Below are 27,532 nucleotides of genomic sequence, written 5' to 3'. Positions count from 1 at the left end.
CCATTTAACAATTACATATTTCTCCATTTAACAGATACATATGTCTCCATTAAACATATACATATGTCTCCATTAAACACATTAAACAGATACATATTTTTCCATTAAACAAATACATATGTCTCAATTAAACAGATACATATTTCTCCATTAAACAGATACATATACCTCCATTAAACAGATATTTAATAGAAAAGAAACATCAAGTATACTATTAATTATTACTTTCATCTACTCATTTTGTGAGATTTAACTTGAAACAAACCGAAATTTTACATTTTACGCCTTATTTCTATTTTCATTTTGTATCAGAGGTACCACCAAATAAAAAGTTGAACGTATATCCAAAATAATAATCGGTTTAACTGAAATTAAAAACAAATATTAGAAACCCAAAGTGGAGCATTCGAAAAATTACGACGGTTTGAGTTGAAGGTTCATGTATGTTGCATTATCCACGGAGGAAAGTCTGTTCATTCCAATTTCACCTGAGACTGAGTCGTAGGGGTTCTCCTCACAGCTTTTGCTTATATCACTATACGGCGAGTGAGCACTAGCATTTTCTTGCTCAGTCCACTCGATGTAAACATTATCTGAAAATACAACTTAATTAGTCGTGGATTCGATTAAGCCGTATATATATACTAAAATTCCTCGCCTATAGTAGTGACAATGAAATACATGGCTTCTGGAAGTACACTCTACAAACGTTTGGATTTGCATTGAATATATTTACAAAACACAGTTTAAATATCAATTCATAATTATATTCTGGTTTGGTGGCAACTTAAACCTTGCAATGTTATGTTCATAGCTGTGGGACAACACATGTATGACAAGAAAGGGATAGGTAGTTGCTATTGTTGTATTTTTAAGCTTTAGTTGTGATCCAGATAACAAATTCGTACCTTTATGATAAAATACACGACTATCCTTTGTCTTTGGCTTAGCATTGGATCGCCGCCTATTAAAATAATTAAGTTATTGCAATCTTATAACAATCACATTTGTTTGCACAATGTTACGCGAGAGTGTGATCTTGTGTTGTCGGGGAAGCAGAAGTACCCGGAGAAAACTCACAAGTCCGGCGTGGTGACCACAAACCAAAATAACATGCGCACAGGCCGGGAATTGAACCCGGGACGCCTGTATGAGAAGCGAGATTGCTAACCACTGCGCTAACAGGAAAATATATTTTTATTCATCAAGTGTCCAGATAATAATTAAGAGTATATCAAAATAGATAAGTATTGTTATTATATTTTTATCTGTTATGATGATCTAACATACTGCTACTTTTCTTTATTAGATAAATGCCATTCATTTTTATATGGATATACATAAATTCACTTAAAATTATTAAAAAACACACTCGTAGACATGTATAACAAGCATAACGTTTGAGCGAAAAACCTTTGAATACATACTTAATAATGCATTAATAGAAAATATTAATTTCTGATAACAGGATTTTTACCGCGTAATTAATAGCTGAACATGCACAAATATTGAATGATTGGTGAGTTCGTAAAGATTTACAGTGATCAACTATCGTCTCATAAGGTAGAATTTCCGCATTTTCTGCACCTCTCTTTCAAATTAAACACGGTATCCCCCAAAAGAACCTTTTCTTCGATATGTATTCATCCTTTTCGGTAAATTAAAACAATTGTCCTAATTTTGGTCAATCTTATTTGGGAGCAAGAATACATATTTAAAACATAAATCATGCAAGCCAGCAAAAAAGTAGATTACTATCAACAAAAATATAAATACCTTTTGATCACAATATAGACAACAACAGCCACACAAAGAATAACAACTATAGCTCCGGAGGTAGAAAGCGAAACTGCCAACACCGTATTATCTTCTTTATGCATAGATGCTGCATCAGATAAAAAACAAAGCTTACGTATACAATAGGCGCGTACTTCAAATTCTAGTGATGTACATGTTTGGGAAAGTTTAGCATTAAATAAAGGATATTTGTTCAACTTCGGTATAAGATCGATATTTCACTGATTAAAAAAGTAGAACATATGTTCAAGAGTGGCATAGACACAATGTTATATCTTTTGAACATACGCCGATGTTCAACATATTGTCTTTTTTATGCCACAATAGATAAAAACGTTCAATTTAATTAGCTTTAAATCGAAAATTGCGTGATCATCATAATGTTGAAACGTATTTAGTTGCGTCATTTCAGAAATGTTGATCACTACACGTATAACGCTAACTTGAACATGTCCAAATTAATATTTTCATTGCAATGGAAATAACAAAAGTGCATATAACATGGCCTTTCACTTAAAAACATACCACAATATGAGTCTTCACTATGTAATATTGAAAATAAAACAGTACTATTATTGCTAAAAATTACTTAAACTCGTACCCCATGAATCCGATAACCTTAAGTTATTACTATTAAGTAGTGCAAAGTTTACCTTTACAATTGTCTCCAACAGGCTTAGTTATTCCTTCGATACATAATGTTGACGAGGGCTGCATAGCGTTGTTTATTGCAACGACAGTAATATAAGTTGTGCAAGTGGAATTGTCATATATCTCTGTTGAAAATTTGTTAAATGAAAGCTCCACAAACAACGATTCTGTCGTGTACATTTCGTCTTTCATCAAACATCGCGTATTTACACCTACACGGTAGGATCTAATTCCACTCTCCGGATCAGAAAATCCTTGCCAAACGGCAACTATGTATCGTTGTGTACCATTAGTATCTGCAAAAGTGCTTGTTAATAATTTAACTGAGAAAATGAAACAAAACATAGACAAATGTAATGACACATTACGCCATAGAAAACTTTAGAGAGTTGGCGCTTCAAGGCGGTTAATTAATATGCATTTATTCAACCCCAATATTTAACAATATACACACAAGCATTATTTCTTTCAGTGTAAGATAGAGTGAATAATTTTTTGTTTCGTTGTAACAATTGTAGAAGCTATTAGGCTATTGAATACAGGTTCAATACATTTCGTCGGAATTAGGAAAAAATATGTATGCCATTATTCAGACAAAATATTTGTTTGGAAGAAGGAACGTATTTTACACTGAATAAAACAAATTAAGGAACATATAGTTCTGATGTAAATCGAACGAGACTGATTCGTGCTTGGAGCGTTCATAGAAATAAATTTCGACATCACAATTTTCAAAGATCGAAATCGTATTCATATGAGAAATGATCAGTTTTACCATTGAATTGCGATTGTTCTATGGATACATTGCCCACTTGTGGCGGAGTTTCGTCTACAAGTATGGTTATACGTTTTTCACTCATCAAGCCTGCATTGTTCTTGACCGATATATTGAAGAAGTATTCTTCATTCTGTACACCGATGATCATATTATCATTTATGCTTTCGAATAGGTCGATGTTGTACTTGGAGACTTCACAGTGCCCAACCTGCGGACAATAGCAAGTGCTATCGTACTCGATATCACACATTTCCTGGAACAGGCGAAGTCGAAATGTTTTTGATTAATGTCAGACAACCGTTTTATTCTGGAGAAAGGTAGGCCAGCACAAACAGTTGTCATTTGAATGTAAATTAAATATTATGTAATAATAACTATATCATAGACATTCTACGTCTTTATTGTCACATGCCATACGAGTTAGTTTGTATTAGCTGATTTGACTATATTAGACTTCTACGCTAGTTAAACGTTTAAATATATTATCGTACAAACCTTTTGAACCCCAATTTGCCCTGATAAAAGTTTTGTGTCATCTTTTGCATAACCAAATGTCCAAGCTACACAGCAAATCCCACTGTGCTTGTCAAATGCATCGAACGCCAGTTTTATCTTTGACAGGTCCGTGCTATAATGAACAAACAGCATTTTGTATCCATCTTTCTGAAGCCAAATATCGTTGAGGAGTGGCGCTGAGCGATCGATAGATACAGTTCGGTTACCACTAAGGGTATTTCCAGCTATATCAATAGCCTTTACGTTCACTGTATAAAGATCGCCGTCATTAACAAGCAAATCCTTGCAAAACGATTGATTCGTGAACGAGGGAACAGGTATTTCTCCTGAGAATGAACCATGATTATGGCTCCACGAAAGATTGTATGCAATAACTCCGTATACATTTGTTGTCCCTGAGACTGGAATTTCTCCAACTGTTTGCTCGTATGGACCGTTAATAATGCCGTGCGGATCGGGCTCAATAGGATTTAAAAGTGGATTATTAATGTAGAAATCGTTGTAAAAGTAATCTTTCCAGCTAACGCAGACATCGTTGTGATGTGTTTGCCATGCATAGTCTGTGTCAGGTGAGGCGGATGTAAATCTAAATGGCTTTTGATTCCAAATTTGAATAGACGAAGAGTTATCGTAAAGAACGAAACGCCGACACTGACGGACATTGTCAGCCACATCTTTAACCTCCAGTGTAAAACAATAGAGTTTTGGTGTGTCTGAAGAAAGATTGAGATCCATGCTTTTGATTGTGTGGTTGACCTTTTTACTTGAAACGTTGGTTTCGTAATCTACCTTCATTGTCCCCTTTGATGGCAAAACCTCATTAACCGAAATCGCGTAGCTCTCAATGGATGAAGCGGTAGATGAAGCTCCCCCTGGAGGGACTGGATCGAACCAACCTTTAAACTCAACGTGATGGAAATTAGATCGTGTAATCCGTTTGTCCAGTTGGATTGGCTCATTGGTACATGTCGATAGTTCAAAACAATGTTCAGGTGGTTGGCTGTCGTACCGATAGCAGACGGTCCGTTGTTCCGCAGTTTTGTTATAAGGCTTAGAGCTTAGAACAATGTGGGTTCTCATATCCTTGGCGATTAAGTAACCACCACCATTAGCTTCGTATTCTAAACACAATCTGTTTACAAATAATAAAAAACAATGGGAATAATGTTCGAACCTTTACATTTGCAGTAGAACTGTTTTTTAATTGAGTTATTGCCATAAATAAGATAATCAACAGTTTACTTACGCCTGGCCATTTGTGAGTGAGTATGCAATTGAGGAAACGGTAAGATTATGTGAATCGTAATGCGTGCTTTTAACAAACTGGCTCAAGTTTCTATCGATAAGCCGTCGGTCCGTTGTTATCGTAGTGAGCAAAGCTGTCCCAAAAACAGACACATTTTGATTAAAATCATATCGATATATTATACAGCAAATGACATACATAGTTCATATATACAATAAATGCAATTAACATGTATGTGACTCTTGAAATAATAACGTAAATATGCAGAAATATAATTCTGAATATTGTTTATGCTATGCTAACCTGTTACAGATTGACGTTTTATATATACTGTTGTATCTGTTATTCCGAAGGCCTGTTCGACAATAAATGCAGGCGGCGAGTATCTGGAAATGTCAATTGTGTATTCCGTGCTCAAATCAAACTGAAGTGTAGATGGTTGATAATTTCCATACATATCTTGCAAATGGTGACACGCACTTGAAAGATTTGATGACATTGCCCTCTTCTTTTCACCGTTCTGACCGATTGCAACTGTATCACAAGTTATTATAGATGGTTTCTTGGTTGGTTGACAAGAAGTTTCCCCAGAATTTAAAATCTTCCTAAACCCCGTTGCGCACGTGCAGTCCTTGGTTAGACCATTTGTGCTGCAGCTGCCAGGCCAACAAAAGTGGTTGTCCCAGGAACACATCCCTAAATTAAACAAAAATATTAGTATCTATATGCATTTCTAACAAGCTTTGGGAATAAAGTTATGAAAGTTAACCATTTCATACAATAACATTTGTGTTGACCTAATATAACTGAAAATTGTAGAAAAAGTAAATTTGTGAAACAAACCACATAGGATGTTTCATGTCACACGTTTTCTAAAAGATCATATACTTCTTTAAATGAAATATTCCTGATATTGATTTTTCTTCTATATCTAATGACAACTTTGTTAACGTAGTTTTCACTGCTGAAAGCAAAACGTCATTATGGTGACATGTCGTGATGACATGTGGCCTAAGAAATTCAGATTTTGAAAGACTTATTTTAGACTATTTATTTCTTTGGTTGAATGACCAATAAAATAGGCCTGAATAAATTCAAAAGGTCTTAGATGTGAATGTCAGTCAAAGAAAATGGTTAAAATAAAAGTCAAATCCCAACATGAACTTCAGCTCATTTTACCACATCGCAATAAAGCTATTCAAAATCGTTATTTTTACATTTTTTACATGTTAGTAAATGCAACTGCGTACAACTTTTTTTTTAAATTTTGACATGAGGTTTTTTATCAAAACATTATATTAAAATATGTTTTAAAATGTGTAAAAAAGTTCAATATGTTGAATCATACTGTTATTTATGCGGTAAAAGTGGCTGAGATTAAGATTTAAAGTGTATTTGGAATGTTTGGGGCTTAGTCCGTATTTACTAACGACTTGACTCAGAGTTTGAAACCTCCTGAGGAAAAGTGATATTTTAAATGTCATGAATTATCTTTAACATAGGTATTTTTACAGAAAATAGTAGAATAATTGTTAAACATGGTATTTGCAAAGACATAAGTTAATACGGACCCAGGTTTGTCCAAAATATAAACAGTCTTAATCATACAATTATAAATTGTTTGTTGTTTTGCAAATATTTACAGATCCTTACGTTGACACTCCTTGTCTATGTTGTAACGCTTGAAGAAGACATTGTCATCGTTACACTCTTTACAGATGACGTTGGAGGCTGATGTGCAGCTTCTGCCCTTACAATTGGTGATAGCGGGACATGCTGAAAACAAAATTGGTTGCTCTTAGATAAAGAGCAAACGTTGGCATAACGAAAAATTTGCTTTATAAACATGACTCACATTCGACATATGGGATGCTTGACAGGAATATATATGCTTAGATGTAATTCCACTTAACAGTTTTTCGTTATATTCATTTGTTTTAACATTGCTTTAAAAATGACACTGATTAACACAGATACCATACATCAAACAGGAATTAAATTTCAATATTCCGGAAATATTTGGTTTATGGCATTTTATATTTAATAAAAACACACTTCATCACATGATTTTGCAAATGAATGCAGTTCAATATATCTTTGGCGGTATGGATGCAAATGTATGTATATGTATAAATATTAAATAAATGCATTTACTATAAAAGCATGTATTATTATGAGCAAACGTTTCCCGGATGTTTCCAATTGTTAAATCCTGCCATACTTAATGGAATGCGGCAATCTGCTCAATACTTCTGTTTTCAGTTAGTGGGAAAGTTTAGTCCATTCCGAATATCTGGAATCTGTGTTGTTTGTACACTTTAAGTCTTTTTACAAGTGATGTTTGTTCAGAAGAGCTTTCAAGTTTTAAAAAGCAACTGTGCGCTTTCCTTTGTATATTGGAATAATAAATACTATGTTTACACATTTCGGGAACTCTCTCGTTCCGTTAAATAACGTTTAAAAGCTGAATTAGCGCAGATTGTACTATTACATGAAAAAACATCTTCTGTACACACATAATCTGTCCCAAGTGACTTTATTAGGGTTTCTGTATTTTCACAATATTCTGCTAGAAAGTAGAGTATTTAAGCAGTCATTCGCAAGTTAATTGAGATCACAATCATTTATCGCAAAACAGTTAAATCACTGCTATTGTGAATATCACCAAAGCACTTATTCTCACACTCACCATGCTTTAAATCTTGTTTGTTTACGAAACTCAGATTTTTCTTGTTTGTATTATTGGTTAAACTCGTTCCAAATTCACTTCTCGTGGGACTTGCTTACCGGTACACAACGCTCAAAAAGTCCGGATCACACTTTAACTTCTTATTTAAGAATATTCAACTTAAGTATTTTTGATCGTACTTTATATTTTGCATGTTTCGTTAGTTCGCCTAATCAAAGCTATATATGACCTTTTTTCGTTTAAATTCAAATCTAGAAAGCAAATTCAATGAATACGCCGTGATGAGATACTTTCAAGTATATATATCAACTGTTTGTATCTGCTCTTCATGGGATTGTTACATCAGCATATACTTTATTTAAAAGAAAGTTGGAAGAAGAAACTATGTAAAACATTTATAAACATATAAAAAATGGCAGTTCCAATTAAACAACTTTACTTATTGACACCGATATCAGTTATTGGATAGCAGACAAAAACATCTCAGACACACTCCCCCTCCCCCCCCCCCCCCACGCACGCACGCACGCACGCACGCACACACACACGCGCGCAAGAAAACAAGCAAAATCAATACATAACAAGGCACGCCCTCATTGCGTGAGTGAAAATGACAGTAATATAACAAATAAAAAAATGGTTTTATCAGTTTGACGCTAGTGGACCATCGATAACAAAGGCAGCACAGCGAAAAATATCTATGTGACATACGATTATACCGGAATGTCGATAACTTCGCTGTTGATTGAAGTAATATCTGATATTCCTACCAGAACATCCTCCGTTATAACCTTCACTATAGTACGGGTCGTCACATCGAAGACAGCGGATACCATCTGGATTTCCACTGCATTGGTGCTGAGAGGTTGGACAGTTTACGATAAAGTTTGTCCTGCAGCCTATAAAATGAAAACATGGTTATATAATAGTTAATTAATATAATAAATAATTTGCAATAGTAATTCAATATTTAGATTGATTGTTAAAATTCTAGAATATTTGTTGTTGTTGACATTTTGACAAATACAGCTTAAAGTTTAACCCCAAACAGTTATCAGAGTAAAATATTTAGGCGAATGTTGCCTACAAAGTTATGGTGGACATCAATTGTTAAACGGTTTGTTGATAAAAACAAAAGCTCATTTTAGCTCTTTTATGGCACAGTTGAAAAACAGGTACGCAACAGTCCGCTTTCTGGTTAGATAACAATAATACCGGTTCTTCAAAGTTTAACAAAACGTTTCCACTCCTTATTTTGCTGAGTTAAATGTACTACACAAAACTTAGCACATATAACCAAATCTAGTGTTTTTGAAGATTATATTCGGCTAAGCGTCACCACAACTGTCAAAGCAATATTTAGAAACAACTACAAATAGCTTTTAAAATGAAGTAAAAGGAGATTGCCTTCACAACAAGTTCCATCTCGCCAGCTGGAACAATGACATCTCCCGCCAGAATATGTGTTTCCATGGTAACATAACTCGTTGCATCGTTCAGTGAAAGCCTTGTCTATTCTCCAAAAACAAGACTCACACGTTCTTGACTTAGTTCCTCCTCCACAACTTGCTGTGCAGGTGCTCCAAGCCGGACAGTCGTCATATTCCCCCCAAGTACAGCCGTCTGTTTATTCGTGAATTGCAATTAATAGTTATTAAACACGTTAATTTCACATGATTAAGAACGCATGTCATCAGTCTTTTTTTAAAGTACATGTATAAACAAGACAATGATGTGTTAATTTGAAAAAAAAACTGGTATACTTTTCAATTTGGAGCACTATGTAGTTTATATTTTCTACTTGATATAAATTATTTTGTCTACAAAATTATGACCCACTGTCGAATGTAAACGAATATACACCTAATTTAAATAGAAAATAGAGCTCACGTGAAAGATTATGAATTAGAAGATATGCCTGTTTTATATTATTCATCACTCCTGGCAAAAAAGGCTCATGTGTTTTGCACATATCAATAGATATTGGGGCAAGTGTGCGGTTTTTAACGTATCATGCAATGTTGGGGCAAGTGTGCGGTTTTTAACGTTTCATGCAATCTTGGGGCAAATGTGCGGTTTTGAACATTTCATGCAATCTGAGTTGTGAGGTTTTGAATTGGGGCAAGTGTGCAGTTTAAACGTATCATACAATGTTGGGGGCAAGTGTGCGGTATGAACGTATCATACAATGTTGGGGCAAGTGTGCGGTTTAAACGTATCATACAATGTTGGGGGCAAGTGTGCGGTTTGAATGCATCATACAATGTTGGGGCAAGTGTGCGGTTTAAACGTATCATACAATGTTGGGGCAAGTGTGCGGTTTAAACGTATCATACAATGTTGGGGCAAGTGTGCGGTTTAAACGTATCATACAATGTTGGGGGCAAGTGTGCGGTTTGAACGTATCATACAATGTTGGGGCAAGTGTGCGGTTTGAACGTATCATACAATGTTGGGGCAAGTGTGCGGTTTAAACGTATCATACAATGTTGGGGCAAGTGTGCGGTTTGAACGTATCATACAATGTTGGGGCAAGTGTGCGGTTTAAACGTATCATACAATGTTGGTGCAAGTGTGCGGTTTAAACGTATCATACATTGTTGGTGTAAGTGTGCGGTTTAAACGTATCATACAATGTTGGGGCAAGTGTGCGGTTTAAACGTATCATACAATGTTGGGGCAAGTGTGCGGTTTGAACGTATCATACATTGTTGGGGCAAGTGTGCGGTTTAAACGTATCATACAATGTTGGGGCAAGTGTGCGGTTTGAACGTATCATACAATGTTGGTGTAAGTGTGCGGTTTAAACGTATCATACAATGTTGGTGTAAGTGTGCGGTTTAAACGTATCATACAATGTTGGTGTAAGTATGCGGTTTGAACGTATCATACAATGTTGGGGCAAGTGTGCGGTTTAAACGTATCATACAATGTTGGGGCAAGTGTGCGGTATGAACGTATCATACAATGTTGGGGCAAGTGTGCGGTATGAACGTATCATACAATGTTGGGGCAAGTGTGCGGTATGAACGTATCATACAATGTTGGGGCAAGTGTGCGGTTTGAACGTATCATACAATGTTGGGGGCAAGTGTGCGGTTTAAACGTATCATACAATGTTGGGGCAAGTGTGCGGTATGAACGTATCATACAATGTTGGGGCAAGTGTGCGGTTTGAACGTATCATACAATGTTGGGGGCAAGTGTGCGGTTTAAACGTATCATACAATGTTGGGGCAAGTGTGCGGTATGAACGTATCATACAATGTTGGGGGCAAGTGTGCGGTTTAAACGTATCATACAATGTTGGGGGCAAGTGTGCGGTTTAAACGTATCATACAATGTTGGGGCAAGTGTGCGGTTTGAACGTATCATACAATTTTGGGGCAACAATGCCGTTTAAACGTATCATACAATGTTGGGGCAAGTGTGCGGTTTAAACGTATCATACAATGTTGGGGGCAAGTATGCGGTTTGAACGTATCATACAATGTTGGGGCAAGTGTGCGGTTTAAACGTATCATACAATGTTGGAGCAAGTATGCGGTTTGAACGTATCATACAATGTTGGGGCAAGTGTGCGGTTTAAACGTATCATACAATGTTGGGGGCAAGTGTGCGGTTTAAACGTATCATACAATGTTGGGGGCAAGTGTGCGGTTTAAACGTATCATACAATGTTGGGGCAAGTGTGCGGTTTAAACGTATCATACAATGTTGGGGCAAGTGTGCGGTTTGAACGTATCATACAATGTTGGGGGCAAGTGTGCGGTTTGAACGTATCATACAATGTTGGGGGCAAGTGTGCAGTTTAAACGCATCATACAATGTTGGTGCAAGTGTGCGGTTTAAACGTATCATACAATGTTTGGGCAAGTGTGTGGTTTAAACGTATCATACAATGTTTGGGGCAAGTGTGCGGTTTAAACGTATCATACAATGTTGGGGCAAGTGTGCGGTTTAAACGTATCATACAATATTGGGGCAAGTGTGCGGTTTGAACGTATCATACAATGTTGGTGTAAGTATGCGGTTTGAACGTATCATACAATGTTGGGGCAAGTATGCGGTTTAAACGTATCATACAATGTTGGGGCAAGTGTGCGGTTTGAACGTATCATACAATGTTGGGGCAAGTGTGCGGTTTAAACGTATCATACAATGTTGGGGCAAGTGTGCGGTTTGAACGCATCATGCAATGTTGGGGCAAGTGTGCGGTTTAAACGTATCATACAATGTTGGGGCAAGTGTGCGGTTTAAACGTATCATACAATGTTGGGGCAAGTGTGCGGTTTAAACGTATCATACAATGTTGGGGGCAAGTGTGCGGTTTGAACGTATCATACAATGTTGGGGCAAGTGTGCGGTTTAAACGTATCATGCAATGTTGGGGCAAGTGTGCGGTTTAAACGTATCATACAATGTTGGGGCAAGTGTGCGGTTTAAACGTATCATACATTGTTGGTGTAAGTGTGCGGTTTAAACGTATCATACAATGTTGGGGCAAGTGTGCGGTTTAAACGTATCATACAATGTTGGGGCAAGTGTGCGGTTTGAACGTATCATACAATGTTGGGGGCAAGTGTGCGGTTTAAACGTATCATACAACGTTGGGGCAAGTGTGCGGTTTGAACGTATCATACAATGTTGGGGCAAGTGTGCGGTATGAACGTATCATACAATGTTGGGGGCAAGTGTGCGGTTTAAACGTATCATACAATGTTGGGGGCAAGTGTGCGGTTTAAACGTATCATACAATGTTGGGGCAAGTGTGCGGTTTGAACGTATCATACAATTTTGGGGCAACAATGCCGTTTAAACGTATCATACAATGTTGGGGCAAGTGTGCGGTTTAAACGTATCATACAATGTTGGGGGCAAGTATGCGGTTTGAACGTATCATACAATGTTGGGGCAAGTGTGCGGTTTAAACGTATCATACAATGTTGGAGCAAGTATGCGGTTTGAACGTATCATACAATGTTGGGGCAAGTGTGCGGTTTAAACGTATCATACAATGTTGGGGGCAAGTGTGCGGTTTAAACGTATCATACAATGTTGGGGGCAAGTGTGCGGTTTAAACGTATCATACAATGTTGGGGCAAGTGTGCGGTTTAAACGTATCATACAATGTTGGGGCAAGTGTGCGGTTTGAACGTATCATACAATGTTGGGGGCAAGTGTGCGGTTTGAACGTATCATACAATGTTGGGGGCAAGTGTGCAGTTTAAACGCATCATACAATGTTGGTGCAAGTGTGCGGTTTAAACGTATCATACAATGTTTGGGCAAGTGTGTGGTTTAAACGTATCATACAATGTTTGGGGCAAGTGTGCGGTTTAAACGTATCATACAATGTTGGGGCAAGTGTGCGGTTTAAACGTATCATACAATGTTGGGGCAAGTGTGCGGTTTGAACGTATCATACAATGTTGGTGTAAGTATGCGGTTTGAACGTATCATACAATGTTGGGGCAAGTATGCGGTTTAAACGTATCATACAATGTTGGGGCAAGTGTGCGGTTTGAACGTATCATACAATGTTGGGGCAAGTGTGCGGTTTAAACGTATCATACAATGTTGGGGCAAGTGTGCGGTTTGAACGCATCATGCAATGTTGGGGCAAGTGTGCGGTTTAAACGTATCATACAATGTTGGGGCAAGTGTGCGGTTTAAACGTATCATACAATGTTGGGGCAAGTGTGCGGTTTAAACGTATCATACAATGTTGGGGGCAAGTGTGCGGTTTGAACGTATCATACAATGTTGGGGCAAGTGTGCGGTTTGAACGTATCATGCAATGTTGGGGCAAGTGTGCGGTTTAAACGTATCATACAATGTTGGGGCAAGTGTGCGGTTTAAACGTATCATACATTGTTGGTGTAAGTGTGCGGTTTAAACGTATCATACAATGTTGGGGCAAGTGTGCGGTTTAAACGTATCATACAATGTTGGGGCAAGTGTGCGGTTTGAACGTATCATACAATGTTGGGGGCAAGTGTGCGGTTTAAACGTATCATACAACGTTGGGGCAAGTGTGCGGTTTGAACGTATCATACAATGTTGGGGGCAAGTGTGCGGTTTAAACGTATCATACAATGTTGGGGCAAGTGTGCGGTTTGAACGTATCATACTATGTTGGGGGCAAGTGTGCGGTTTAAACGTATCATACAATGTTGGGGGCAAGTGTGCGGTTTAAACGTATCATACAATGTTGGGGCAAGTGTGCGGTTTGAACGTATCATACAATTTTGGGGCAACAGTGCCGTTTAAACGTATCATACAATGTTGGGGCAAGTGTGCGGTTTAAACGTATCATACAATGTTGGGGCAAGTGTGCGGTTTAAACGTATCATACAATTTTGGGGGCAAGTGTGCGGTTTAAACGTATCATACAATGTTGGGGGCAAGTTTGCGGTTTAAACGTATCATACAATGTTGGGGCAAGTGTGCGGTTTGAACGTATCATACAATGTTGGGGGCAAGTGTGCGGTTTGAACGTATCATACAATGTTGGGGGCAAGTGTGCGGTTTAAACGCATCATACAATGTTGGTGCAAGTGTGCGGTTTAAACGTATCATACAATGTTTGGGCAAGTGTGCGGTTTAAACGTATCATACAATGTTTGGGGCAAGTGTGCGGTTTAAACGTATCATACAATGTTGGGGCAAGTGTGCGGTTTAAACGTATCATACAATGTTGGGGCAAGTGTGCGGTTTGAACGTATCATACAATGTTGGTGTAAGTATGCGGTTTGAACGTATCATACAATGTTGGGGCAAGTATGCGGTTTAAACGTATCATACAATGTTGGGGCAAGTGTGCTGTTTGAACGTATCATACAAAGTTGGGGCAAGTGTGCGGTTTAAACGTATCATACAATGTTTGAGGCAAGTGTGCGGTTTAAACGTATCATACAATGTTGGGGCAAGTGTGCGGTTTAAACGTATCATACAATGTTGGGGCAAGTGTGCGGTTTAAACGTATCATACAATGTTGGGGGCAAGTGTGCGGTTTGAACGTATCATACAATGTTGGGGCAAGTGTGCGGTTTGAACGTATCATGCAATGTTGGGGTAAGTGTGCGGTTTAAACGTATCATACAATGTTGCGGCAAGTGTGCGGTTTAAACGTATCATACATTGTTGGTGTAAGTGTGCGGTTTAAACGTATCATACAATGTTGGGGCAAGTGTGCGGTTTAAACGTATCATACAATGTTGGGGCAAGTGTGCGGTTTGAACGTATCATACAATGTTGGGGGCAAGTGTGCGGATTAAACGTATCATACAACGTTGGGGCAAGTGTGCGGTTTGAACGTATCATACAATGTTGGGGGCAAGTGTGCGGTTTAAACGTATCATACAATGTTGGGGCAAGTGTGCGGTTTGAACGTATCATACAATGTTGGGGGCAAGTGTGCGGTTTAAACAAATCATACAATGTTGGGGGCAAGTGTGCGGTTTGAACGTATCATGCAATGTTGGGGCAAGTGTGCGGTTTGAACGTATCATACAATGTTGGGGGCAAGTGTACGGTTTAAACGTATCATACAATGTTGGGGGCAAGTGTGCGGTTTGAACGTATCATGCAATGTTGGGGCAAGTGTGCGGTTTAAACGTATCATACAATGTTGGGGCAAGTGTGCGGTTTAAACGTATCATACAATGTTGGGGGCAAGTGTGCGGTTTAAACGTATCATACAATGTTGGGGCAAGTGTGCGGTTTGAACGTATCATACAATTTTGGGGCAACAGTGCCGTTTAAACGTATCATACAATGTTGGGGCAAGTGTGCGGTTTAAACGTATCATACAATGTTGGGGCAAGTGTGCGGTTTAAACGTATCATACAATGTTGGGGCAAGTGTGCGGTTTGAACGTATCATACAATGTTGGGGCAAGTGTGCGGTTTAAACGTATCATACAATGTTGGGGGCAAGTGTGCGGTTTAAACGTATCATACAATGTTGCGGGCAAGTGTGCGGTTTAAACGTATCATACAATGTTGGGGGCAAGTGTGCGGTTTAAACGTATCATACAATGTTGGGGCAAGTGTGCGGTTTAAACGTATCATACAATGTTGGGGCAAGTGTGCGGTTTGAACGTATCATACAATGTTGGGGGCAAGTGTGCGGTTTGAACGTATCATACAATGTTGGGGGCAAGTGTGCGGTTTAAACGCATCATACAATGTTGGTGCAAGTGTGCGGTTTAAACGTATCATACAATGTTTGGGCAAGTGTGCGGTTTAAACGTATCATACAATGTTTGGGGCAAGTGTGCGGTTTAAACGTATCATACAATGTTGGGGCAAGTGTGCGGTTTAAACGTATCATACAATATTGGGGCAAGTGTGCGGTTTGAACGTATCATACAATGTTGGTGTAAGTATGCGGTTTGAACGTATCATACAATGTTGGGGCAAGTATGCGGTTTAAACGTATCATACAATGTTGGGGCAAGTGTGCTGTTTGAACGTATCATACAAAGTTGGGGCAAGTGTGCGGTTTAAACGTATCATACAATGTTGGGGCAAGTGTGCGGTTTGAACGTATCATGCAATGTTGGGGCAACTGTGCGGTTTAAACGTATCATACAATGTTGGGGCAAGTGTGCGGTTTAAACGTATCATGCAATGTTGGGGCAAGTATGCGGTTTAAACGTATCATACAATGTTGGGGCAAGTGTGCGGTTTGAACGTATCATACAATGTTGGGGCAAGTGTGCGGTTTAAACGTATCATGCAATGTTGGGGCAAGTGTGCGGTTTAAACGTATCATACAATGTTGGGGCAAGTGTGCGGTTTGAACGTATCATACAATGTTGGGGCAAGTATGCGGTTTAAACGTATCATACAATGTTGGGGGCAAGTGTGCGGTTTAAACAAATCATACAATGTTGGGGCAAGTGTGCGGTTTGAACGTATCATACAATGTTGGGGGCAAGTGTGCGGTTTAAACGTATCATACAATGTTGGGGCAAGTGTGCGGTTTGAACGTATCATACAATGTTGGGGGCAAGTGTGCGGTTTAAACGTATCATACAATGTTGGGGGAAAGTGTGCGGTTTAAACGTATCATACAATGTTGGGGCAAGTGTGCGGTTTGAACGTATCATGCAATTTTGGGGCAACAGTGCCGTTTAAACGTATCATACAATGTTGGGGCAAGTGTGCGGTTTAAACGTATCATACAATGTTGGGGCAAGTGTGCGGTTTAAACGTATCATACAATGTTGGGGGCAAGTGTGCGGTTTAAACGTATCATACAATGTTGGGGGCAAGTGTGCGGTTTAAACGTATCATACAATGTTGGGGCAAGTGTGCGGTTTAAACGTATCATACAATGTCGGGGCAAGTGTGCGGTTTGAACGTATCATACAATGTTGGGGGCAAGTGTGCGGTTTGAACGTATCATACAATGTTGGGGGCAAGTGTGCGGTTTAAACGCATCATACAATGTTGGTGCAAGTGTGCGGTTTAAACGTATCATACAATGTTTGGGCAAGTGTGCGGTTTAAACGTATCATACAATGTTTGGGGCAAGTGTGCGGTTTAAACGTATCATACAATGTTGGGGCAAGTGTGCGGTTTAAACGTATCATACAATATTGGGGCAAGTGTGCGGTTTGAACGTATCATACAATGTTGGTGTAAGTATGCGGTTTAAACGTATCATACAATGTTGGGGCAAGTATGCGGTTTAAACGTATCATACAATGTTGGGGCAAGTGTGCTGTTTGAACGTATCATACAATGTTGGGGCAAGTGTGCGGTTTAAACGTATCATACAATGTTGGGGCAAGTGTGCGGTTTGAACGTATCATGCAATGTTGGGGCAAGTGTGCGGTTTAAACGTATCATACAATGTTGGGGCAAGTGTGCGGTTTGAACGTATCATGCAATGTTGGGGCAAGTATGCGGTTTAAACGTATCATACAATGTTGGGGCAAGTGTGCGGTTTGAACGTATCATACAATGTTGGGGGCAAGTGTGCGGTTTGAACGTATCATACAATGTTGGGGCAAGTATGCGGTTTCAACGTATCATACAATGTTGGGGGCAAGTGTGCGGTTTAAACAAATCATACAATGTTGGGGCAAGTGTGCGGTTTGAACGTATCATACAATGTTGGGGGCAAGTGTGCGGTTTGAACGTATCATACAATGTTGGGGCAAGTATGCGGTTTCAACGTATCATACAATGTTGGGGGCAAGTGTGCGGTTTAAACAAATCATACAATGTTGGGGCAAGTGTGCGGTTTAAACGTATCATACAATGTTGGGGCAAGTGTGCGGTTTAAACGTCTCATACAATGTTGGGGCAAGTGTGCGGTTTAAACGTATCATACAATGTTGGGGCAAGTGTGCGGTTTGAACGTATCATACAATGTTGAGGCAAGTGTGCGGTTTAAACGTATCATACAATGTTGGGGCAAGTGTGCGGTTTGAACGTCTCATACAATGCAGGGGCAAGTGTGCGGTTTAAAATTATCATACAATGTTGGTGTAAGTATGCGGTTTAAACGTATCATACAATGTTGGGGGCAAGTATGCGGTTTAAACGTATCGTACAATGTTGGTGTAAGTATGCGTTTTAAACGTATCATACAATGTTGGGGCAAGTGTGCGGTTTAAACGTATCATACAATGTACGGGGCAAGTATGCGGTTTAAACGTATCATACAATGTTGGGGCAAGTGTGCGGTTTGAACGTATCATACAATGTTGAGGCAAGTGTGCGGTTTAAACGTATCATACAATGTTGGGGCAAGTATGCGGTTTAAACGTATCATACAATGTTGAGGCAAGTATGCGGTTTAAACGTATCATACAATGTTGGGGCAAGTGTGCGGTTTGAACGTATCATACAATGTTGAGGCAAGTGTGCGGTTTAAACGTATCATACAATGTTGGGGCAAGTGTGCGGTTTGAACGTATCATACAATGTTGAGGCAAGTGTGCGGTTTAAACGTATCATACAATGTTGGGGCAAGTGTGCGGTTTAAACGTATCATACAATGTTGGTGTAAGTATGCATTTTAAACGTATCATACAATGTTGGGGCAAGTGTGCGGTTTAAACGTATCATACAATGTTGGGGCAAGTATGCGGTTTGAACGTATCATACAATGTTGGGGCAAGTGTGCGGTTTAAACGTATCATACAATGTTGGGGGCAAGTGTGCGGTTTGAACGTATCATACAATGTTGGGGCAAGTGTGCGGTTTGAACGTATCATACAATGTTGGGGCAAGTGTGCGGTTTAAACGTATCATACAATGTTGGGGCAAGTGTGCGGTTTAAACGTATCATACAATGTTGGGGGCAAGTGTGCGGTTTAAACGTATCATACAATGTTGGGGCAAGTGTGCGGTTTAAACGTATCATACAATGTTGGGGGCAAGTATGCAGTTTGAACGTATCATACAATGTTGGGGGCAAGTGTGCGGTTTGAACGTATCATACAATGTTGGGGGCAAGTGTGCGGTTTAAACGTATCATACAATGTTGGGGGAAAGTGTGCGGTTTAAACGTATCATACAATGTTGGGGCAAGTGTGCGGTTTGAACGTATCATGCAATTTTGGGGCAACAGTGCCGTTTAAACGTATCATACAATGTTGGGGCAAGTGTGCGGTTTAAACGTATCATACAATGTTGGGGCAAGTGTGCGGTTTAAACGTATCATACAATGTTGGGGGCAAGTGTGCGGTTTAAACGTATCATACAATGTTGGGGGCAAGTGTGCGGTTTAAACGTATCATACAATGTTGGGGCAAGTGTGCGGTTTAAACGTATCATACAATGTCGGGGCAAGTGTGCGGTTTGAACGTATCATACAATGTTGGGGGCAAGTGTGCGGTTTAAACGTATCATACAATGTTGGGGGCAAGTGTGCGGTTTGAACGTATCATACAATGTTGGGGGCAAGTGTGCGGTATGAACGTATCATACAATGTTGGGGCAAGTGTGCGGTTTGAACGTATCATACAATGTCGGGGCAAGTGTGCGGTTTGAACGTATCATACAATGTTGGGGCAAGTGTGCGGTTTAAACGTATCATACAATGTTTGGGCAAGTGTGCGGTTTAAACGTATCATACAATGTTGGGGGCAAGTGTGCGGTTTAAACGTATCATACAATGTTGGGGCAAGTGTGCGGTTTAAACGTATCATACAATGTCGGGGCAAGTGTGCGGTTTGAACGTATCATACAATGTTGGGGGCAAGTGTGCGGTTTGAACGTATCATACAATGTTGGGGGCAAGTGTGCGGTTTAAACGTATCATACAATGTTGGGGGCAAGTGTGCGGTATGAACGTATCATACAATGTTGGGGCAAGTGTGCGGTTTGAACGTATCATACAATGTTGGGGGCAAGTGTGCGGTTTAAACGCATCATACAATGTTGGTGCAAGTGTGCGGTTTAAACGTATCATACAATGTTTGGGCAAGTGTGCGGTTTAAACGTATCATACAATGTTTGGGGCAAGTGTGCGGTTTAAACGTATCATACAATGTTGGGGCAAGTGTGCGGTTTAAACGTATCATACAATATTGGGGCAAGTGTGCGGTTTGAACGTATCATACAATGTTGGTGTAAGTATGCGGTTTAAACGTATCATACAATGTTGGGGCAAGTATGCGGTTTAAACGTATCATACAATGTTGGGGCAAGTGTGCTGTTTGAACGTATCATACAATGTTGGGGCAAGTGTGCGGTTTAAACGTATCATACAATGTTGGGGCAAGTGTGCGGTTTGAACGTATCATGCAATGTTGGGGCAAGTGTGCGGTTTAAACGTATCATACAATGTTGGGGCAAGTGTGCGGTTTGAACGTATCATGCAATGTTGGGGCAAGTGTGCGGTTTAAACGTATCATACAATGTTGGGGCAAGTGTGCGGTTTGAACGTATCATACAATGTTGGGGGCAAGTGTGCGGTTTGAACGTATCATACAATGTTGGGGCAAGTATGCGGTTTCAACGTATCATACAATGTTGGGGGCAAGTGTGCGGTTTAAACAAATCATACAATGTTGGGGCAAGTGTGCGGTTTAAACGTATCATACAATGTTGGGGCAAGTGTGCGGTTTAAACGTATCATACAATGTTGGGGCAAGTGTGCGGTTTAAACGTATCATACAATGTTGGGGCAAGTGTGCGGTTTGAACGTATCATACAATGTTGAGGCAAGTGTGCGGTTTAAACGTATCATACAATGTTGGGGCAAGTGTGCGGTTTGAACGTATCATACAATGCAGGGGCAAGTGTGCGGTTTAAACTTATCATACAATGTTGGTGTAAGTATGCGGTTTAAACGTATCATACAATGTTGGGGCAAGTGTGCGGTTTAAACGTATCATACAATGTTGGGGGCAAGTGTGCGGTTTGAACGTATCATACAATGTTGGGGGCAAGTGTGCGGTTTGAACGTATCATACAATGTTTGGGGCAAGTATGAGGTTTAAACGTATCATACAATGTTGGGGCAAGTGTGCGGTTTAAACGTATCATACAATGTTGGGGGCAAGTATGCGGTTTGAACGTATCATACAATGTTGGGGGCAAGTGTGCGGTTTGAACGTATCATACAATGTTTGGGGCAAGTATGAGGTTTAAACGTATCATACAATGTTGGGGCAAGTGTGCGGTTTAAACGTATCATACAATGTTGGTGTAAGTATGCGGTTTAAACGTATCATACAATGTTGGGGCAAGTGTGCGGTTTAAACGTATCATACAATGTACGGGGCAAGTATGCGGTTTAAACGTATCATACAATGTTGGGGCAAGTGTGCGGTTTGAACGTATCATACAATGTTGGGGCAAGTGTGCGGTTTAAACGTATCATACAATGTTGGGGCAAGTGTGCGGTTTAAGCGTATCATACAATATTGGGGCAAGTGTGCGGTTTAAACGTATCATACAATGTTGGGGGCAAGTGTGCGGTTTAAACGTATCATACAATGTTTGGGGCAAGTGTGGAGTTTAAACGTATCATACAATGTTGGGGCAAGTGTGCGGTTTGAACGTATCATACAATGTTGGGGCAAGTGTGCGGTTTAAACGTATCATACAATGTTGGGGCAAGTGTGCGGTTTAAACGTATCATACAATGTTGGGTGCAAGTGTGCGGTTTAAACGTATCATACAATGTTGGGGCAAGTGTGCGGTTTGAACGTATCATACAATGTTGGGGGTAAGTGTGCGGTTTAAACGTATCATACAATGTTGGGGCACGTGTGCGGTTTAAACGTATCATACAATGTTGGGGCAAGTGTGCGGTTTGAACGCATCATACAATGTTGGGGCAAGTGTGCGGTTTGAACGTATCATACAATGTTGGGGCAAGTGTGCGGTTTAAAAGTATCATACAATGTTGGTGTAAGTGTGCGGTTTAAACGTATCATACAATGTTGGGGGCAAGTGTGCGGTTTAAACGTATCATACAATGTTGGGGGCAAGTGTGCGGTTTAAACGTATCATACAATGTTGGTGTAAGTATGCGGTTTAAACGTATCATACAATGTTGGGGCAAGTGTGCGGTTTAAACGTATCATACAATGTTGGGGCAAGTGTGCGGTTTAAACGTATCATACAATGTTGGGGGCAAGTGTGCGGTTTGAACGTATCATACAATGTTGGGGGCAAGTGTGCGGTTTAAACGTATCATACAATGTTGGGGGCAAGTGTGCGGTTTGAACGTATCATACAATGTTGGGGCAAGTGTGCGGTTTAAACGTATCATACAATGTTGGGGGCAAGTGTGCGGTTTGAACGTATCATACAATGTTGGGGCAAGTGTGCGGTTTGAACGTATCATACAATGTTGGGGCAAGTGTGCTGTTTGAACGTATCATACAATGTTGGGGCAAGTGTGCGGTTTAAACGTATCATACAATGTTGGTGTAAGTATGCGGTTTGAACGTATCATACAATGTTGGGGCAAGTGTGCGGTTTAAACGTATCATACAATGTTGGTGTAAGTATGCGGTTTGAACGTATCATACAATGTTGGGGCAAGTATGAGGTTTGAACGTATCATACAATGTTGGGGCAAGTGTGCGGTTTGAACGTATCATACATTGTTGGTGTAAGTGTGCGGTTTAAACGTATCATACAATGTTGGGGCAAGTGTGCGGTTTAAACGTATCATACAATGTTGGTGTAAGTATGCGGTTTGAACGTATCATACAATGTTGGGGGCAAGTGTGCGGTTTAAACGTATCATACAATGTTGGTGTAAGTATGCGGTTTGAACGTATCATACAATGTTGGGGCAAGTGTGCGGTTTAAACGTATCATACAATGTTGGGGCAAGTGTGCGGTTTAAACGTATCATACAATGTTGGTGTAAGTATGCGGTTTAAACGTATCATACAATGTTGGGGGCAAGTGTGCGGTTTAAACGTATCATACAATGTTGGGGGCAAGTGTGCGGTTTAAACGTATCATACAATGTTGGGGGCAAGTGTGCGGTTTAAACGTATCATACAATGTTGGGGCAAGTGTGCGGTTTAAACGTATCATACAATGTTGGTGTAAGTATGCGGTTTAAACGTATCATACAATGTTGGTGTAAGTATGCGGTTTGAACGTATCATACAATGTTGGGGCAAGTGTGCGGTTTAAACGTATCATACAATGTTGGGGCAAGTGTGCGGTTTAAACGTATCATACAATGTTGGTGTAAGTATGCGGTTTAAACGTATCATACAATGTTGGGGGCAAGTGTGCGGTTTAAACGTATCATACAATGTTGGGGCAAGTGTGCGGTTTAAACGTATCATACAATGTTGGTGTAAGTATGCGGTTTGAACGTATCATACAATGTTGGGGCAAGTGTGCGGTTTAAACGTATCATACAATGTTGGTGTAAGTATGCGGTTTGAACGTATCATACAATGTTGGGGCAAGTGTGCGGTTTAAAAGTATCATACAATGTTGGGGCAAGTGTGCGGTTTAAACGTATCATACAATGTTGGGGCAAGTATGCGGTTTAAACGTATCATACAATGTTGGTGTAAGTATGCGGTTTGAACGTATCATACAATGTTGGGGGCAAGTGTGCGGTTTAAACGTATCATACAATGTTGGTGTAAGTATGCGGTTTGAACGTATCATACAATGTTGGTGTAAGTGTGCGGTTTGAACGTATCATACAATGTTGGGGCAAGTGTGCGGTTTGAACGTATCATACAATGTTGGGGCAAGTGTGCGGTTTGAACGTATCATACAATGTTGGGGGCAAGTGTGCGGTTTGAACGTATCATACAATGTTGGTGTAAGTATGCGGTTTGAACGTATCATACAATGTTGGGGGCAAGTGTGCGGTTTGAACGTATCATACAATGTTGGTGTAAGTATGCGGTTTGAACGTATCATACAATGTTGGTGTAAGTATGCGGTTTGAACGTATCATACAATGTTGGGGCAAGTGTGCGGTTTGAACGTATCATGCAATGTTGGGGCAAGTGTGCGGTTTAAACGTATCATACAATGTTGGGGCAAGTGTGCGGTTTAAACGTATCATACAATGTTGGTGTAAGTATGCGGTTTGAACGTATCATACAATGTTGGGGCAAGTGTGCGGTTTAAACGTATCATACAATGTTGGGGCAAGTGTGCGGTTTAAACGTATCATACAATGTTGGGGGCAAGTGTGCGGTTTAAACGTATCATACAATGTTGGGGCAAGTGTGCGGTTTGAACGTATCATACAATGTTGGGGGCAAGTGTGCGGTTTAAACGTATCATACAATGTTGGGGCAAGTGTGCGGTTTAAACGTATCATACAATGTTGGGGGCAAGTGTGCGGTTTAAACGTATCATACAATGTTGGGGCAAGTGTGCGGTTTAAACGTATCATACAATGTTGGGGCAAGTATGCGGTTTGAACGTATCATACAATGTTGGGGCAAGTGTGCGGTTTAAACGTATCATACAATGTTGGGGCAAGTGTGCGGTTTAAACGTATCATACAATGTTGGGGCAAGTATGCGGTTTAAACGTATCATACAATGTTGGGAACAAGTGTGCGGTTTAAACGTATCATACAATGTTGGGGGCAAGTGTGCGGTTAAAACATATCATACAATGTTGGGGCAAGTGTGCGGTTTAAACGTATCATACAATGTTGGGGCAAGTGTGCGGTTTAAACGTATCATACAATGTTGGGGCAAGTGTGCGGTTTGAACGTATTATACAATGTAGGGGCAAGTGTGCGGTTTAAACGTATCATACAATGTTGGGGCAAGTGTGCGGTTTAAACGTATCATACAATGTTGGGGGCAAGTGTGCGGTTTAAACGTATCATACAATGTTGGGGGCAAGTGTGCGGTTTGAACGTATCATACAATGTTGGGGCAAGTGTGCGGTTTAAACGTATCATACAATGTTGGGGGCAAGTGTGCGGTTTAAACGTATCATACAATGTTGGTGTAAGTATGCGGTTTAAACGTATCATACAATGTTGGTGTAAGTATGCGGTTTAAACGTATCATACAATGTTGGTGTAAGTATGCGGTTTAAACGTATCATACAATGTTGGTGTAAGTATGCGGTTTAAACGTATCATACAATGTTGGGGCAAGTGTGCGGTTTAAACGTATCATACAATGTTGGTGTAAGTATGCGGTTTAAACGTATCATACAATGTTTGGGCAAGTGTTCGGTTTAAACGTATCATACAATGTTGGGGCAAGTGTGCGGTTTAAACGTATCATACAATGTTTGGGGCAAGTGTGCGGTTTAAACGTATCATACAATGTTGGGGCAAGTGTGCGGTTTGAACGTATCATACAATGTTGGGGCAAGTGTGCGGTTTAAACGTATCATACAATGTTGGGGGCAAGTGTGCGGTTTAAACGTATCATACAATGTTGGGGGCAAGTGTGCGGTTTAAACGTATCATACATTGTTGGGGCAAGTGTGCGGTTTAAACGTATCATACAATGTTGGGGCAAGTGTGCGGTTTAAACACGTATCATACAATGTTGGGGCAAGTGTGCGGTTTGAAAGTATCATACAATGTTGGGGCAAGTGTGCGGTTTAAACGTATCTTACAATGTTGGGGCAAGTGTGCGGTTTAAACGTATCATACAATGTTGGGGCAAGTGTGCGGTTTAAACGTATCATACAATGTTGGGGCAAGTGTGCGGTTTAAACGTATCATACAATGTTGGTGTAAGTATGCGGTTTAAACGTATCATACAATGTTGGGGCAAGTGTGCGGTTTAAACGTATCATACAATGTTGGGGGCAAGTGTGCGGTTTAAACGTATCATACAATGTTTGGGCAAGTGTGCGGTTTAAACGTATCATACAATGTTGGTGTAAGTATGCGGTTTAAACGTATCATACAATGTTGGGGCAAGTGTGCGGTTTAAACGTATCATACAATGTTGGGGCAAGTGTGCGGTTTAAACGTATCATACAATGTTTGGGGCAAGTGTGCGGTTTAAACGTATCATACAATGTTTGGGCAAGTGTGCGGTTTGAACGTATCATACAATGCTGGGGCAAGTGTGCGGTTTAAACGTATCATACAATGTTGGGGCAAGTGTGCGGTTTAAACGTATCATACAATGTTGGGGCAAGTGTGCGGTTTAAACGTATCATACAATGTTGGGGCAAGTGTGCGGTTTGAACGTATCATGCAATGTTTGGGCAAGTGTGCCGTTCAAACGTATCATACAATGTTGGGGCAAGTATGCGGTTTAAACGTATCATACAATGTTGGGGGCAAGTGTTCGGTTTGAACGTTTCATACAATGTTGGTGTAAGTATGCGGTTTGAACGTATCATACAATGTTGGGGGCAAGTGTGCGGTTTAAACGTATCATACTATGTTGGGGCAAGTGTGCGGTTTGAACGTATCATACAATGTTGGGGCAAGTGTGCGGATTAAACGTATCATACAATGTTGGGGCAAGTGTGCGGTTTAAACGTATCATACAATGTTGGGGGCAAGTGTGCGGTTTGAACGTATCATACAATGTTGGGGGCAAGTGTGCGGTTTAAACGTATCATACTATGTTGGGGGCAAGTGTGAGGTTTAAACGTATCATACAATGTTGGGGCAAGTGTGCGGTTTAAACGTATCATACAATGTTGGGGCAAGTGTGCGGTTTAAACGTATCATACAATGTTGGGGCAAGTGTGCGGTTTAAACGTATCATACAATGTTGGGGCAAGTATGCGGTTTAAACGTATCATACAATGTTGGGGGCAAGTGTGCGGTTTGAACGTTTCATACAATGTTGGGGGCAAGTGTGCGGTTTAAACGTATCATACAATGTTGGTGTAAGTATGCGGTTTGAACGTATCATACAATGTTGGGGGCAAGTGTGCGGTTTAAACGTATCATACTATGTTGGGGCAAGTGTGCGGTTTGAACGTATCATACAATGTTGGGGCAAGTATGAGGTTTAAACGTATCATACAATGTTGGGGCAAGTGTGCGGTTTAAACGTATCATACAATGTTGGGGCAAGTGTGCGGTTTAAACGTATCATACAATGTTGGGGCAAGTGTGCGGTTTGAACGTATCATACAATGTTGGGGCAAGTATTAGGTTTAAACGTATCATACAATGTTGGGGCAAGTGTGCGGTTTAAACGTATCATACAATGTTGGGGCAAGTGTGCGGTATGAACGTATCATACAATGCTGGTGTAAGTATGCGGTTTAAACGTATCATACAATGTTGGGGGCAAGTGTGCGGTTTAAACGTGTCATACAATGTTGGTGTAAGTGTGCGGTTTGAACGTATCATACAATGTTGGGGGCAAGTGTGCGGTTTAAACGTATCATACAATGTTGGGGGCAAGTGTGCGGTTTAAACGTATCAT

General features: G+C 40.1%; 1 protein-coding gene across 1 annotated transcript in view; it reads right to left on the bottom strand.

Moving 5' to 3' along the window:
• Nucleotides 1-248: 248 nt before the first annotated feature.
• LOC128223377 (uncharacterized) overlaps nt 249-27,532 on the bottom strand; it is a 37,868-nt gene continuing 10,584 nt past the window's right edge. The window contains exons 2-12 of the mRNA XM_052932658.1: nt 9,085-9,300; nt 8,448-8,576; nt 6,642-6,764; nt 5,292-5,684; nt 4,989-5,121; nt 3,722-4,874; nt 3,224-3,479; nt 2,451-2,744; nt 1,777-1,885; nt 909-964; nt 249-593 (exon numbers count right to left, since the gene is read on the bottom strand). Of these exons, the coding sequence (XP_052788618.1) occupies nt 415-593; nt 909-964; nt 1,777-1,885; nt 2,451-2,744; nt 3,224-3,479; nt 3,722-4,874; nt 4,989-5,121; nt 5,292-5,684; nt 6,642-6,764; nt 8,448-8,576; nt 9,085-9,300 (3,041 nt within the window). The 3' untranslated portion in view covers nt 249-414. The remainder of the gene's footprint in view (nt 594-908; nt 965-1,776; nt 1,886-2,450; nt 2,745-3,223; nt 3,480-3,721; nt 4,875-4,988; nt 5,122-5,291; nt 5,685-6,641; nt 6,765-8,447; nt 8,577-9,084; nt 9,301-27,532) is intronic.

The sequence above is a fragment of the Mya arenaria genome, chromosome 17, assembly GCF_026914265.1.
Source record: "Mya arenaria isolate MELC-2E11 chromosome 17, ASM2691426v1".
NCBI lineage: Eukaryota > Metazoa > Mollusca > Bivalvia > Myida > Myidae > Mya > Mya arenaria.
Note: the sequence above shows the minus strand (reverse complement) of the source record. Positions and strands in the feature narration are given on the sequence as shown.